Source organism: Physella acuta, unplaced genomic scaffold, assembly GCF_028476545.2.
Source record: "Physella acuta isolate Inbredline_101_S28 unplaced genomic scaffold, ASM2847654v3 ptg000466l, whole genome shotgun sequence".
Taxonomy (NCBI): Eukaryota; Metazoa; Mollusca; class Gastropoda; family Physidae; genus Physella; species Physella acuta.
Window position 1 is genome coordinate 617,256 of NW_026731985.1, and position 16,406 is coordinate 633,661.

The 16,406-nt window shown below is 43.7% G+C and overlaps 1 protein-coding gene across 3 annotated transcripts in view; it reads left to right on the plus strand.

Annotated features, from left to right (window-relative positions):
* LOC131943773 (acetylcholine receptor subunit alpha-like) overlaps positions 1-15,996 on the plus strand; it is a 45,290-nt gene extending 29,294 nt beyond the window's left edge. For all 3 annotated transcript variants that reach the window (XM_059304042.1, XM_059304041.1, XM_059304043.1), the window contains exons 5-7: positions 6,785-7,682; positions 9,860-9,889; positions 14,129-15,996. In XM_059304042.1, coding sequence (XP_059160025.1) covers positions 6,785-7,682; positions 9,860-9,889; positions 14,129-14,314 — 1,114 coding nt within the window. In that variant the 3' untranslated portion in view covers positions 14,315-15,996. The remainder of the gene's footprint in view (positions 1-6,784; positions 7,683-9,859; positions 9,890-14,128) is intronic.
* The last annotated feature ends 410 nt before the right edge of the window (positions 15,997-16,406 follow it).

Here is a 16,406-nt window from a genome sequence, read left to right on the forward strand (position 1 = left end):
TCCCCCATAGTTTAATGAGAGAATTACCCCATTTCCCCATAGTTTAACATGAGAAGGACCACATTCCCCCATAGTTTAACATGAGAAGGACCACATTCCCCCATAGTTTAACGAAAGAATGACCACATTTCCCCATAGTTTATCGTGAAATAGGCCACACTGTCTTTGAGTTTAACTTGATTTGCTGGATAAAACGTTTAAAAAATGTGCTCAAAATGGCGCAGACATTTCCATAACAATCGGGAACTGCGTGTTATTTGCTGCTGTTCTATTGTCCCAACTCTCTAATTTTGCTCTAAATTTGATGTTAGCACATGGAAACAAGGTCTCTATTAAGTTGGCGTGCCACGTGACGCAAGTCAGCCCCGCCCCCACTGTGTGGAGAAGAGGGGGGGGGAAGTATCCCACGTATTAAACCCTGTTATACACATTAAATGTGTGGAGGGAACAAAAACCACAAATAGCTCACATTATGTGGACCCGTTGCTTAACTCTTGTGTTTATACAATGCCTGCAACTTGCACATGCAATCTTTGAACCAGGGGTCGATTGGTTAGACAGGGGTCGATTGGTTAGCCAGGGGTCGACTGGTTAGCCAGGGGTCGATTGGTTAGATAGGGGTCGACTGGTTAGCCAGGGGTCGATTGGTTAGCCAGGGATCGAGTGGTTAGCCAGGGATCTACTGGTTAGCCAGGAATTGGTCAATGTTTTGCTAGATGTAGGTCAATATAGTAGTCAAGGGTACTGTAATATGTTAATTGGGGGGGGGGCAGTTAATAATTTTAAAACTTGGTAGGTTAAAATTTTAAATTAGAGGTATCTCAATATTTTTAAGGGATCTTTCAATATTTTAGTCAGGGGTCGGGCACTATTTTAGCCAGGGGTCAATATTTTAGCCAGGGGTCAATATTTTAGCCACAGATTAAGTTCAATCATGATGCCATTAACCTAGCCCATTATCAGTGTTTAGACTAAGTTCATAACATTACAGAACACGGGAACTGCCGTGACAGGAGACTTAGAGAATGTAGATTGTCTCTCTTTTAACCATTACCCCGACCCTAACCCAACAAACCAAAACATTAAACATTGCTGTAACTGAAATGTGCATGCACCGTCTGTGACCAACTGTAGCTATACATTGCAATTACTTGCAACACCGCCCTCGGTCTTTAGACAAACGTCGCCCACATCTGCCACTTTCACAACACCTTGCACAAAGAAGCAATTTATTTTTCGCGGACAAAAGACAAGAAAAAATCCATGGCTTTGATATCAGTGTAATACAGAAAGGTGATCAGAGTGCAGATATTGTGCACCTTTTAGTTCTGTAAGAACTGGCATCATTTGGTGGAGGTGGGGCATTAGTGCCACCTAGGGCGTATGTGGCTGTGTGGCATTATTGTTATCTAGGGGTGTGTGGTTGTGACATTTTTTTATATATATGGCGTGTGGATGTGTGGCATTATTGTTATCTAGGGGCGTGTGGTTATGTGGCATTATTGTTATCTAGGGGTGTGTGGTTGTGTAGGAAATGTGGTTTTGTGGCATTATTGTTATCTAGGGGCGTGTGGTTGTGTGGCATTATAGTTATCTATGGGTGTGTGGTTGTGTAGGAAATGTGGTTGTGTGGCGTTATTGTTATCTAGGGGCGTGTGGTTGTGTGGCGTTATTGTTATCTAGGGGTGTGTGGTTGTGTAGCATAATTGTTATCTAGGTGCGTGTGGTTGTGTGGCATTATTGTTATCTAGGTGTGTGTGATTATGTGGCGTTATTGTTATCTAGGGGCGGGTGATTGTGTGGGGCGTGTGGTTGTGTGGCACTATTGTTAACTAGGTGTGTGTGGTTATGTGGCGTTATTGTTATCTAGGGGCGGGTGATTGTGTGGGGCGTGTGGTTGTGTGGCACTATTGTTAACTAGGTGTGTGTGGTTATGTGGCGTTATTGTTATCTAGGGGCGGGTGGGTGCGGGTATAGGCGTGAAGTTTCTTTGGTGCCAGACTGCTGGCAACGTACGGGTTCCGGTCCAGCGGAGGCCGAGTGGTCTGTTGGACGGGCATCATGTCTCGTGCATTGACGTCCTTGACCTGTGACCCTCGGGTCAGCTGGTTCACATCCAGGGTCAGCTCGTGCTCCACCTGCCTTTTCCCTGGTTAAAGAAACAAACGCAATGCTTAAAACTTTAACTCGCTTTGTATCATATTGACTACACGCTATTTCATCACTTGATGATCTTTATAATACACTTTATGATACTTAAGGGTATGATAATACGTTTTCTTGAAATTATAATATAATATGATATTACTTCCGGTTTTATAATGCCTATCGTTAGATGGTTATATGACATAATGGTGACGTGTGGAAGATGGTTGAATGACATAATGGTGACGTGTGGAAGATGGTTGAATGACATAATGGTGACGTGTGGAAGATGGTTGAATGACATAATGGTGACGTGTGGAAGATGGTTGAATGACATAATGATGACGAGGATAAGAGGGTAGGATGACGAAATGGTGACGTGCGTAAGATGAAATCCCCACTTGCCTGTGTGTTGCCTGTTGGGGTATGTGACGTCAGATGACGCGTTATGTGACGCCGACCCTGCGGTGCTCGTGTCACCAGACGACAGCGTGGAACTCTGGGACATCCGGTCTGTGGAACTCTGGGAACGGCTTCCAGAAAAGCTGCTCACTAGGGAAGATTTTTTCTTTCTTTTACCTGCTGGTGGCTTCGTCGTGGGCTTCGTTTCGTCATCTTTGACGTCACTTCCTGTGGTTTCGCTAGTATAAGTTGTGGTCATATCTGAAGTCGGCCGGGTACCACTACTTCCGGTAGTCGATGTTGTTGTCGTCCTTGTAGTCTCGGATTCTTCCTTCGACTTTGTCGTTGTTTCGGTGGTGGACGTCTCGGTGGAGGTTTTGGTCTTGGAGGTCGTGACCTCGGAGGTCTCCTCGTCCTTGAGCTCAAACACCCCCGCCCCCACATCGTGAGCTTTAGCCCGGGTACGCTTCCACTGCTCAAGTCGGTAGATCATGAAACTTTGAGACTGGTAACGTTTCTCTGTGACCGCCGGCTTAGACGACCTTGCCGTCAATGTCTTTGTTTTCTGGGCCTCCCCCGACCAAAGTCTCGAGAAAAGATTTAGACCTTTCCGGAAAATTCCCGGATTTCCGGTTTGTATCTCGACTGTATGTTTCTGCGGACGGTAAATTGGCTTTAAATGAGGCGGGGGTTTCTGCGGAACTGTCGGCTGCGGCTTAGCCTTTACGCTGCGTCCCAGCTTGAGAACTGGTGCCTCCTTCACCGTGGATTTGCCTGTGCTGGCTGATGTCGTAGACGTGGACTCGTCTTCGGAATCCGTGGTTCTGGTCTCCGATTCGTCGCCTTCGGTTGTTTCCGTATGTAGCTCCGTGCTTTCAGTCGTCGTCTCGTGTTCAGTGTCATCTGCGGTGATGGTTGTAGACGAGCTAGTGGCGAGTACCTCCACACGAGCCTTCTCGCCCTTCTGTTGTCTCGGGGATTCTGGTCCCGCCGTGGGGCGTTGGACTAGAGAGATGGGTGGAATGTAAGGGTCGAGCGGTCTTGTGTTGAGAGCGATCTGACGAAAGTCTGGAGCAAGTGGTCGGATAGCGCGTTCACTTAGTCGAACGTTGGGATCGAAGAGTTGAAAGTCGATAGCGTTGGGTCGTAGATTGGGGGCAGAGTAGGAGCTAATCGGAAAATAGTCTGTGAAGACACCGGATTTATTGCTTGAGAAAGACACACCCGACATAGCCGATGATTCTTCAGGTTGCAACTGGTTTTCCGGTATTTCCGGTTTGACGTCATCAAAAGAGCCGGCTGTGTGAAACAGCTGCTCCTCGTCCTTGAACTTCTCCACGTCCTTAGTCTCGAGACTTTGCAGGTACTCTGCCACCTTGTTGGTCCTCTCGCTATACTTGAGTGGGCGCCGGTTTGGTATCCTGCGGTACCGCCTGCCACCCTGTAGCTTCTCGTACCCCGCCAGACGTTGGATGGCTGACCTTGAGGAATGTTCCATCATCCTACGCCAGATGTAAGGAACCTTGGAGGGGAGTTTACCTGTCTTCCATATCTCATTGACCATCATCTTTCTCCTGTGGTACATGGCCACGGCAGTCAGAAACCACATGGACAGCCCAACGCCAAACACCGTCAGGAATATGATGATTATCTGCAACAAAGGTGTTCACTCACATGCAATCTTACAGTAACATATGTTAATGAATAAACACACATAATTAGATGTTATTCAGAGGAAGAAATTAGGATTTTACTGTAAACACACATATTTTTAGCACTAAAGCCATTTTAAAATAAATTATCGTAATATATTTTCATCATGCAAGTCTGCGTTCAAACCCTTGACACTATGTTAAGATAATCTTCTCTCAGATCCTACAGAGCCCATTAACTGCTTTAGTTCTCCCATACCGTTCACAGGTAGCAAAATATAGCTAACGAGCCGACCCGCAGCGTATCATACGCCGCTATTTAGTTGTTTTTTTCTACTTTTCAGTAATTTATAATTTGTGAATTCGACAGTACCAATGCTGCCACTGAAAAACGCTAACCCCCCCCCCCTCCCCCCACGTAAAAGTAGCCTCCTCTTAGTTACCTCCTCTAAGTTTAAAATCGTTTCAAACTAAATTATCTGCCCCTAATAGCCGTCACCAAACCCGTCTCTATGATTGTAAAATGTAAACAGAGTGAACACCGCTCACCAGATCATGTGGGGGTGGGGTGGGGGTGGTAGTGATAGTGATAGAGAGAAATAGAGGGGACTGCAAAGGCGCGCTTGCAGCTTGTTTTCTAACTGATCCCAGAAGAGAATTATATATATAGATAATGTATGCAAATGTATCGCTTTATTTGTCCATGCTACTATGTTTCACTTATAAGGTAAAACAAATCTGTCACTGTAGCCACCTATAAATAACCCCGTTACACGTGTAAGGTAAAGCACGGATGATGAAAGCAATACCTGGTCTGTGGAGAGGTCCGTGTCGAAGAAATCCCCGTGGGTCTGGGGACTGGCCCTGACCTTCTCGCAGAACGGCCCGTCCATGTCCCAGATGCAGCGGTCACAGTGTCCAGAGAATGGGCTGCAGACCCTCATGTAGCAGTTGGCGCTGCAGTTCCTCTCGCAGTTCGCACTATACCTGCCTGCCGGGCACTGCCGGTCACACAGCTCACCTTCAAAACCGGAAATACACCCGTCAATACAGGCACCGGTCACGTGATCGCACTGACCGTCCCCTGCACATGTAGCCGGACACTGGGCCAGGCAGTCGGCGCCGTAGGTTCCGTTTGGACACTTCCGCTGGCAGAAGACGTTAAAGTACCCGGGCTTGCATCCTCGCAGACATTTCCCAGACTTGTAATCGCACTCGTGGTCAACGCAGTTGTGGGAACAAATCTTCTGGCAGCTGGGGCCGTACTTGCCTGTGGAACATTTCTTGCTGCACATTTCTCCCTCGTACCCGGCGCTACACTGGAAGCAGATCCCAGACTCAGACATGCAGATGTTGTGGTGGCAGTTGACGGGACACTGTAGCTGACAGGTGTGGCCGAACGTCCCGGCCTCGCAGTGCCTGCAGTAGCCAGTCGTGTCGAAACAATCTCCGTCACATTCGCTGGAACATGGGGTCTCACATTTTGGTCCGTAGTACCCCGGGACACACTGGCGACACATGCGGAGACTGGAACAGTTGGAGGAGACACACACACCTGCACAGGTGTCCAAACAGGTGTTGTTATTGGGCTGGGTCAGGCAGTTCAGGCAGGCGGCAGTTAAGTTCATGTTCATGCCGCAGGTGAACAGGCAGTGGTTGTTGAGTTTGTGGCACGTGAGTTGTGAGCACGAGCAGCCAGGCGTGACAGCTGAGCAGTCGTCACGCTCCACTTGGTTGTCACAGTCGGTCATGCATTGCGTCATAGCAGAACATTCTAGACCGTCTTGGTTTAAAGCCTGTACGGCGAGAGTCAACCCCAGCAGCAAGAAAGTTGCTAGAACTGGCCAGCTTTTGGCATCACAGGATTCCGCCATTGTGCGCCTGATACAAGCGTTCATTGGTGGTTTAAAAAAGTGCTATCTGCGTGAAAATGGTGCACATCTTGGCATGGTAAAATTTAAAAGATCCTTAGGCAAAGTATTTTAAATTTTAATGGTATAGTATGAAAAGCTGACTTAAAACTGAAATGTTGATCTAGCGGTACATGAAACTTTACAAAACTTTACTTTAATAAACCTAAACAATTCTCGGCCAGCTCACACATTGAGATCTAACCGCGAATTAACTAAGTTCACGTTTAGTTTGTTTTGTTTGGGATTATCATTAAAAAGTTAGAGCACACACACACACACACACACACACACACACACACTCACTCACTCACTAACTCACTCACTCACTAAACTCTGTTTATAATTATTTCTGCCTATCTGTCATGTTTAGCAGCCACAGAAACCTTGCTTTGATCGTTATTTAATTGTCTGTTGAAACTATAATTCAATTAAAACCTGTTTTTAACTTATGTTGAGGTCCAGCTTTAATACTAAACTGAAATTTGCCCAGAAATGCTTTTAATCTCTTTTTTTGTTTCTTACAACTAATTTTTTTTATAAACTAATTCGTATGAAAACAAATATTTTATGTAGATTTATTTTATTTTTAATATTATTATGAAGAGACTTTCCTTAGCGCATACCCACGTGTTGTATGATCCAACCATTCTGTTTTTATTCTCCGGTCACCAGGTGCAAGATGAAGTTCGGATCTTGGACCTACGACGGCGACCAGGTCGACCTTGTCCACATCTGCGCCAAAACCAACGAAGCCAACGTCACCATCAAAAACGGCATCGACCTGCGCGACTTCTACCCGAGCGTGGAGTGGGACATCCTGGAGGTGGACGCCGTCAAGAACATCCGCATGTACCCGTGCTGCAGCGAGCGGTACCCGGACATCACATTCAGCGTGCGCATGCGCCGTAAGACCCTGTTCCACACCGTCAACCTGATCATCCCCTGCGTGGCCATCTCGTGCTTGACGGTGCTGGTGTTCTACCTGCCCTCCGACAGCGGGGAGAAGATCACTCTCTGTATCTCCATCCTCCTGTCTCTCACTGTCTTCTTCCTCCTCCTGGCAGAGATCATCCCTCCCACCTCTATCGTCGTCCCTCTCATCGGGAAATACCTCCTCTTTACCATGATCCTTGTAACTCTCTCCATCATCGTCACTGTTATCGTACTCAACGTCCACTTCCGGTCACCGGCTACACACAGCATGTCCCCCTGGGTGAGGCGGGTGTTTCTCAGCATCCTACCGCGGCTGCTCGTTATGCGCCGGCCGCATCAAGAACCGGAAGAACCAGTTTCGCCGAAGAAGGTTGTGATACGAACATGTAACGGACTCGATATCCGTAACCAGGCGGAGGATCTGAGGTCAAGGTCACAGGTCGGGTATGGTTACGAGGAAAAGGTGTCGCCCAGGTTACGTCGACCGCATAACATGGAGGAACTTTTGAGCATGGAGTTGGGGGACGACAGCCCCGGTGCCGTGCGGCGCGCCAGGTATTCCAAGGAGATCATGGACGCCATCGACTCGGTGACTTTCATAGCCGAGCATTTAAAGAACGAGGACAGGGATTCGTCGGTAAGTAGTTCAGGACACGCCTTATTCTTTGTTGTTTAACGACCCCTTCGTCTGTTTTTTGACCCCTTGTATGTGTCATAACTTCTCGCCAGTCTCATAACCCCTTGTGTGTAAAGACCCCCTCTTTATGTCTGCTTTACAATATCTCTTCTCTAAATCTCTGACACTCATTCTCTCAACTTCAAGACACCAATCTGTCTGCTTCAAGATCCCCCATGTTTTCTATTTAATGACCCCTTTTCACCATTACAGTTGTATCGTGTTGTTTCGTGTGTAAAAATATTTAGTTTTTTTAAATTAACCATTTTAAAAATTTGGCTTATATCTTCTAATTTGAAAAAAAAATTAGTATAAATTTAACAAATTGTTCATGTTTATTTATGTTTACAGTTGTATGTTGTAACCCATCGCTTAGTATAATGTAAATGTTAGTTTGCACTTTTATTCCTATTTGCTACAGTTAGTAAAACAGTACAATAATAAATATTTTTCACTGATTTTTATAGCTTAAATGACCAACAATAAAATCAATTTGAAAATACAAACCAATAATCGAAACCTAACAGATATAGCGAAAACGTTTCGACCTTTGGTCTCCGCCAGATTAGCTTTGAAGACGTAAATAGGCTACATTTAATGCAAATAATTTAAAATGGGAAAGCTAAACAACATAATAAACATTTTCTTCAGGTTTTCGATACTATCTTCAGTCTCACCAAGCTCTAAACATATAGCTCCAACTGAACATCCAACGGGAAATTATAAATTATAATTAGCCCCTACGTACACCTAGCTATTAATTATAATTAGCTCAGTTAAGAAAGCCAGTAATTAATATTTAATTAATTCCATCATAAACAGGCCCACATTACCCCCAGACTGGTTGATGGTGTTTGTAAATCTGATGAATACCTTCGGTCGAAACGTCAATACCACGTTCCTATCACGCTAGGATCACGCTATAACCACGTTATAATCACGCTACGATCACGTTAACATTACATTATATGTTAACTTCACGCTAGAATCACTTTGATATCACTATTTTATGCACGTTTGTAACAATGTCCCTTTCGAACCTGACAGTCCATGAGGCAGATAAAGTAGAGTTCACCTGTTTCTGCGACCTCGGCATATGAATGGGTAGTGTGGTCAGCACTATGCCCAGCCGCCTTTACTTTCCCTAACGTGAGTTAGGTATCCATCATAGTTGAGTTGTATCGGGAACGTTATACGGATATGAACTGGGATTCGAACTCAAGACTTTCGCGTTAGCACGTCCTATCATTCACACTTGTGTCAGCTATAATTACGATAATATAATTAGGTTAGAATCGCGCTATAATTATGCTATATTTAGTTAGGATCATGGTACAATCACGTTATGATCACGCTATAATTATGCTATATTTAGTTAGGATCACGATACAATCACGTTAGGATCACGCTATACTCATGCAGGAATCACGCTATAATCACGCCGATGAGAGCCGAATGGGATAATGGCTGTTATCGCCGACCAACGATGTGCCATTGGATCTTGTTAACAGAATCCTACGAGGTCATCAGCCCGGGGGGTAGGGTAGGTTCACATGGGGGGGTGGGGAATTGGGGACTAGTCTAGTCCAGGCAATCAGGAACACCTAGCGAAAACGAGGCTATGGGGCCGAAATTGGTCCTTTAACTTATCTCGCGGCGACTTTAAACCGCGACCCACTAGCCTTCATTACTACAACTACGTCATTCTAATCACAGAAAAAAATGACATGAAAGATAATTCTGACCTTTCATTGGGTTTTCTTATCGACAAGTAGAGTTCTGTTATTTTCGCGCCAATAAAATGTTTAAATATTCCCCCAGGCGACCTTTCATTGTCTGACACCTCAGTACAAAAATCATCATGTGCGGAAATAGACATACATTACATTCTGGGAATATAAAAATAAATTAAACATCTCTTCCAAATTAAGCCAAAAGTCTGTCACTTCAATAAATACATTAATTAATTAATTAAAATTCTCAAACTTTGGTCAAACTAAACTCTGTCATGGAGACGATACCCCACCAATAGTCTGCTTATGCATGTAACTATCTAGAGAGCACGGGAAGTGACGTCACGCTTCCTCCAGCCAGTGTGTAGAAAGCACATTATGAATATTTTAATTTCTCTCTACCAGCTACCGAGGATCTGGCGTCGCAAGTACCCGGTAATTATTTTTTATAGCTCCCTCTTGCATTGACCTTGATCTTAACTAGACACCATGTCTGCTTGCTTTAAAACCTATCCTACTCGTATGGTGCATTAACCTTAACCTTAAGACACCAAATCTGCTTCCATTTAAAGTTTAATACACACATATGGTGCATTAACCTTAACTTTGACCAGATACCAAATCTGCTTGCTTTTAAAATTTAATACACACTCATGGTGCATTAACCTTAACCTTAACGCTGCTTGCTTTAAAACCTATCCTACACCATGGTGCATTACCTTAATCTTAACTTTGCTTTAAAACCTAACCTCCAACATACATGGTGCCTTAAAGCTGCTTGCTTTAAAAATTATTCCCCACACATGGTGCATTAACCTTAACCTTACACCAATTCTGCTTGCTTTAAAACCTACCCCAACAAATATTGCATTCACCTTAACTTCAACTAGTCACCATATTTGCTTGCTTTGAAACTTCTGCTATACACAACGGGGAATGCTGTTTTTTGGCGGGTTTTTTATTACTTTGTTTGTCATACGATATTTTAGTCATATACCACAAAATGTTCTTAGACAAGTATCAAACAAAAAAGTTTAATTATTAGACATACATCACAAAAAAGTTTAATTATTAGACATACATCACAAACCTTGTCATGTGCTATTCTGACATCCTTCAACAATGCCAACATATTAAGTCATTACATTTTGGAGACCACTGTCTGAACGACTACAGCATGAAATTAAAACTGCATGCACATTTAATCAATACTAACTAGATGAATGCATTTTAATTTGATTTGTTTTTTATAAAAACATGTATAAAACCTGATGATTACATTGATGTGTACATCTAAAAAATTGAAAGGTTGCACGAAATTAATGTGTACTTAAATACAACAGTTGTGTTTAGCTTTAGCTTTATACACACCTAAAGTCCATTCATCAAAGACATTTTTTTTCGTAGCTTTCCCATTATCAGACAATATTTTTAATACCTACCCACGCTTTCAAAGACATTTTTTCTAGGCCTACCCACGCTATTAAAGACGTTTTCGCTTTTATTAAAGATATTTTTTAATATTCTCTAAGCTTCACGTTATCAAAGATTGTTCTATTCGTACCATCCCCATTAAGAAATTTGTTTTCATTCCTGTAATAAGTTACACTCTTTTGTTCTTTTCTATTGATGACTGTTTAATCAACCAGCTTTTACACGAAACTATTTTTTATCCCTTTACAAACACCAACACAAAGAATGTTATTGACTTGCCAATACCTGTGTTTTTTATTATTCTAAATTTAGAAAGACAATTTTTCAAGTTTAAAGGTTAAATGGTGTTGTTAAAAGATTTTTTTAATTTAAAACTTTGATCAGCTAACTTTGCTAAATGTAACTTTTTGAAAATTGTTTTATTTTTAATTATACGTTATCGAAACTACTTTTTAAAATTAGTAGTTTTTTTTCAATTTAGGAAATACAGTAGGACTATTATTTAAAATGTTTGCTTTTATTTTAAAAACTCAAATTTAATGCGCTTTGACAAGAGTGTCTTTTATAGTCCGACAATGCAGGATTTAAAAATGTATTTCTAACACAAGTCTGCTCACACAGTGTTTACAAAAGTTTGATTGTAATTTCAAACTGCGCCAAACACGACGGTTTGAAATGCTAATGGCCGCCACGATCGATCCGGTTGAGCGGCCGGCGAGGACCGGCAATATTTGCCGGACCCTTCAGCCGCCCCAATCAATGGGACAAGTTTCTTTCTTCATAGTCGGCTTTCTCACCCCCACACCCACACACCCACACACCCCCAATCAATGGGACAAGTTTCTTTCTTCATAGTCGGCTTTCTCACCCCCACACACCCACACACCCACACACCACACACCCCAATCAATGGGACAAGTTTCTTTTTCATAGTCGGCTTTCTCAACCCCACACACCCACACACCCACACACACACCCACACACCACAATCAATGGGACAAGTTTCTTTCTTCATAGTCGGCTTTCTCACCCCCACACACCCACACACACACCCACACACCACAATCAATGGGACAAGTTTCTTTCTTCATAGTCGGCTTTCTCACCCCCACACACCCACACACACACCCACACACCCCAATCAATGGGACAAGTTTCTGTCTTCATAGTCGGCTTTCTCACCCCCACACACCCACACACACACCCACACACCCCAATCAATGGGACAAGTTTCTTTCTTCATAGTCGGCTTTCTCACCCCCACACACCCACACACCCACACACCCCAATCAATGGGACAAGTTTCTTTCTTCATAGTCGGCTTTCTGACCCCCACACACCACAGATGACACACAATCTCCCACACACAAGTCAGTGAGGTAAATGTTTTGGTTAACTCTACAGTCAAAGTTTGGCTTGCCCTAGAAATAACACAGACAGGCATAAATCCTGAACTCAGTGCACTAAGAACAGGAAGTTCTATCTCACACATCCACACAATCTCACACACCCACACATCTACAATTTCACACAGCCACACAGCTACACGACCACACACCACATCACCACTGCAGAAATGCTGTCTTTGATCAGCCACTGATTCTGTTTTGCCCCAAAACTTCAGCCATTGCCGACCACACTATCAGCTGTGAGCAATGGGCCTCTAATAAAGTTGTATATATTTATAGACAGCATCAAAGCACAAATCTTGACGCCCCTCGACCCCCCCACCCCACCCCCCACCCCCCCCCCACCCACCCCCCCCCCCCCGCGTCACGTGACTGGCCAGATGGTACGTCATCAGCCTTGATGCGCGGAAATCTGGAACCTTAAGCTTCACACAGCTGTAGACGTGAGCTCATTAGCATAACCTTCACCATCTCAGGGTGGTTTGGTCAGGGCTGGCTTCAGTGCTACCTCCTAGTCGCTGGCTACCTACACCTTCTAGTTGCTGGGTACCTCAAAATCTGGCTACCTTCTAGTCGCTAGGTACCTTCTAGTCAATGGCTACCTTCTAGCCAATGGCTACCTTCTAGACGCTGGGTACCTCAAAATCTGGCTACCTTCTAGTCGCTAGGTACCTTCTAGTCAATGACTACCTTCTAGCCAATGGCTACCTCCAAGTCAGGCTACCGCCAAGTCTGGCTACCTCGTAATCTCTGACTACACCATTATGAGGCTAAATGGTTCCTTGTCGCATGACTATCTCATTGTCTATCATCTTGCATTCAACATGCTGTACGTCCATTGGCCCATTGATTCCGACTTGGCCTGACTCTCTGCCAGGATGTGGTTCTGGAACCATCTACAAGATCGCAGCAGTTGAGTTTTCTCTCCAAGGTGGATTATAATCCCCAAATAATAAGCATCACCTGCCCGGGGGTCTGGGAGCAGAACTCGAGACTCTGGGGCTTGTTGAAGATATCGAATTTTTCTGACCTTGACAGAATAGCCTCGACCTTTACATTCTAGTTCTAAAATTTTCAGTTAGTATAAGCCCCTAACGCTGATCGACACATTGTCTTCCTCACATAATTCAGTTAAATATTATGGACCAATTAAAATAAGTTAACTATTAATCCATCATTCACATGTTCAGCCTATGGCTAAGTTTTTCTTAGTTTTAATGTAATTTCGCATGGCTTTGTTTTTAACCTTCATGATGTTTGTAAATATGTCAAGTTCTGCACAAAAAAGTTATCAAAACTTCGTGCAATGTTCCTTCCTCACTCGTTAACACATGCTTTGCTTTTGTTATAAATGTTGTGTAGTTATCTGCTTAGTTTATAAAGTAAATTTAAAGCATGAACAATAATTATATATTAAGCTATTTGCAGTTTTATATTTATTTCTTTATATATATATATATATATATATATACATATATATATATATATATATATATATATTATATATATATATATATATATATATATATATATATATATATATATATGTATATAGATATATACTTTTTTTACAATTCTATTTATATATATGCTTTGATATATAAGTATATGTATGCATATATATATACATATATATACGTATATATATATGATTACATATATATGCATACATATACATATAATTACATATATATGCATATATATATATATATATATATATATATATATATATATATATATATATATATATATATATATATATATATATATATATATATGTATATAATGTAGGTAGGCTAGCTTCTAGCACGATATATTCCTTGTGTTGCAGATCATGGAGGACTGGAAGTATGTAGCCATGGTGCTAGACAGGTTGTTCCTGTGGATCTTCACCACGGCCTGTGTGGTTGGCACCTTCGGTATCATCCTGCAAGCCCCGACCCTGTACGACGAGAGGACGGCCTTGACCCCTGTTGACCCCAGCATCAGCTGCTACTCGGCTCACTCGTCCAGATGACCTAGTGGTCCCCGTGACCTAGTTCGAGTTGACCTTGTGGTCCAGATGACCTTGTGGCCGACTCACCTTTCACCTGAGTAAGCTGACCAGACGATAGACATAACGCTAGACTCACGTCTGGGAATGTCAGTCTCTCACGCTATAGCGGTCATGCGCAGTAGTGGTAGTCGATGACCTAGAGTAATTAGCATAGATAGCCCCGCCCATCGACAAGATTTCAAGATGAACATATTGTTGATCTCGTGATTTGACTTTTTGTTTCTTGAATATTTATCCGGGAATATTTAGGGAGTCATGTGACTGAATGCCCCACCCCTAAAAGTGACTTTCTTCACTCTAAATCTACTGCCAATGTTATGTACCTATACATTGTCTCTTTAACACTTAGTTATATCTATGTTAAGCTTAGGATTTGTTTGTTAGTTTCCACTACAAGCCAGACATGTGACCTTATATTGTATGTCACTGCGCATGCCTGTCATGGCCCACGTCACAACACTTGACATACAGATCTTTTCAGTGACGTCCTGAGCCTGTAAGTTTCTACAAGTAGGTTTTTAGTTTGCGCGTCAAAAGTTAATAAATTCCGAGGGTTCCAACCACCGGAAGTAATTTTTGTGGCTTGGTTGCTAGGGTAAACAAATTTTAACCTGGAGATTTCCTAGAGTGCGATGCTCGAGTCAGAGTTGAACATCCCCGCTAGCCATTCCTGCACTCAGTCTGGTAGTAGTCTCTACCCTCAGGCTAGTGGGGTGAGCAGAGGCACTTCAAAGCTTGACCTGTGGCCAGTGGGGGGTGAGCAGAGGCACTTCAAAGCTTGACCTGGGGCCGGCACTTGTGGTAAACAGGTACTTATACCACGTGAGTGGCCCGGGGATAGCGCTCTTCTCTGCTCGTGAAGCAGATATAAGTTTCCTGACGTCGTCTCTTGATCTTCTGTTGTGTGGGGCTGGTCACACGTACGACTTGTGCCGTGTTGGGTTGGTCTCGAGTAGTACTTGTTCTGTGTGAGATTAGCCCCACATAGATCTTGTTATGTGTGAGATGTGTTACTATAAACTTGTATCGGTAAATCTACTTTAACTTCTCAGCAAAACTAGATTACCTTTTGGTTTAACACCCTGGGGACGGGGATCAATGCTGTGTATGGGTGGGATATAGTCAAATCTGATGTAGGGTGGGAGTGTTTACGTTACAACTCCCGTGGGTAGTCTTAGTTACAGCTCCCGTGGGGTAGACCTAGTTACAGCTCCCGTGGGTAGCCTTACAGCTCCCGTGGGGTAGTCTTACAGCTCCCATGGTAGTCCTAGTTACAGCTCCCGTGGGTAGTCTTACAGCTCCGTGGGTAGTCCTAGTTACAGCTCCCGTGGGGTAGACCGTTACAGCTCCCGTGGTAGTCTTAGTTACAGCTCCCGTGGTAGTCTTAGTTACAGCTCCCATGGGGTAGACCGTTACAGCTCCCGTGGTAGTCTTAGTTACAGCTCCCGTGGTAGTCCTAGTTACAGCTTTCTGCTGTCTTTAACAGCTGCTGCGACGTCTTGTGTTCGCTGGACCATGACGAGCCGGATCCTGTAGATTCCAGTCATTAAGGTGGCTTTATTAGATGTTAATTAGACATCAGTCGAGCAGATCACGTGACAACCTCACATCTCATCTGTGTGCTGGTTGTGTACGGGCGGTCAGGAAAGGTCAAGGTTGTGTACGGCCGTCCAGAAAAGGTCAAGCTTTTGTACTGCTTTACATGAAATGTCAAGGATGTGTACTGCTGTACAGGAAATGTACAACTTATTGTTGATTGCAAGCAGTGGCGTCACTATGTCGGAGCGAACCCGGTGCGGTACCCGGGGTGTCACCCCCCTCCCCCTTCACTCTTCAACGAAGTACTGAAAAGCTATTTGGTGTCACCCTCCTCCCCCTTCACTCTTCACTCTTCAGCGAAGTACTAAAAAACTATTTGGTGTCACCCCCATCCCCCTTCCCCCTTCCCTCTTCAACGAAGTACTAAAAAGCTATTTGGTGTCACCCCCCTCCCCCTTCCCTCTTCAACAAAGTACTAAAAAGCTATTTGGTGTCACCCCCATCCCCCTTCCCT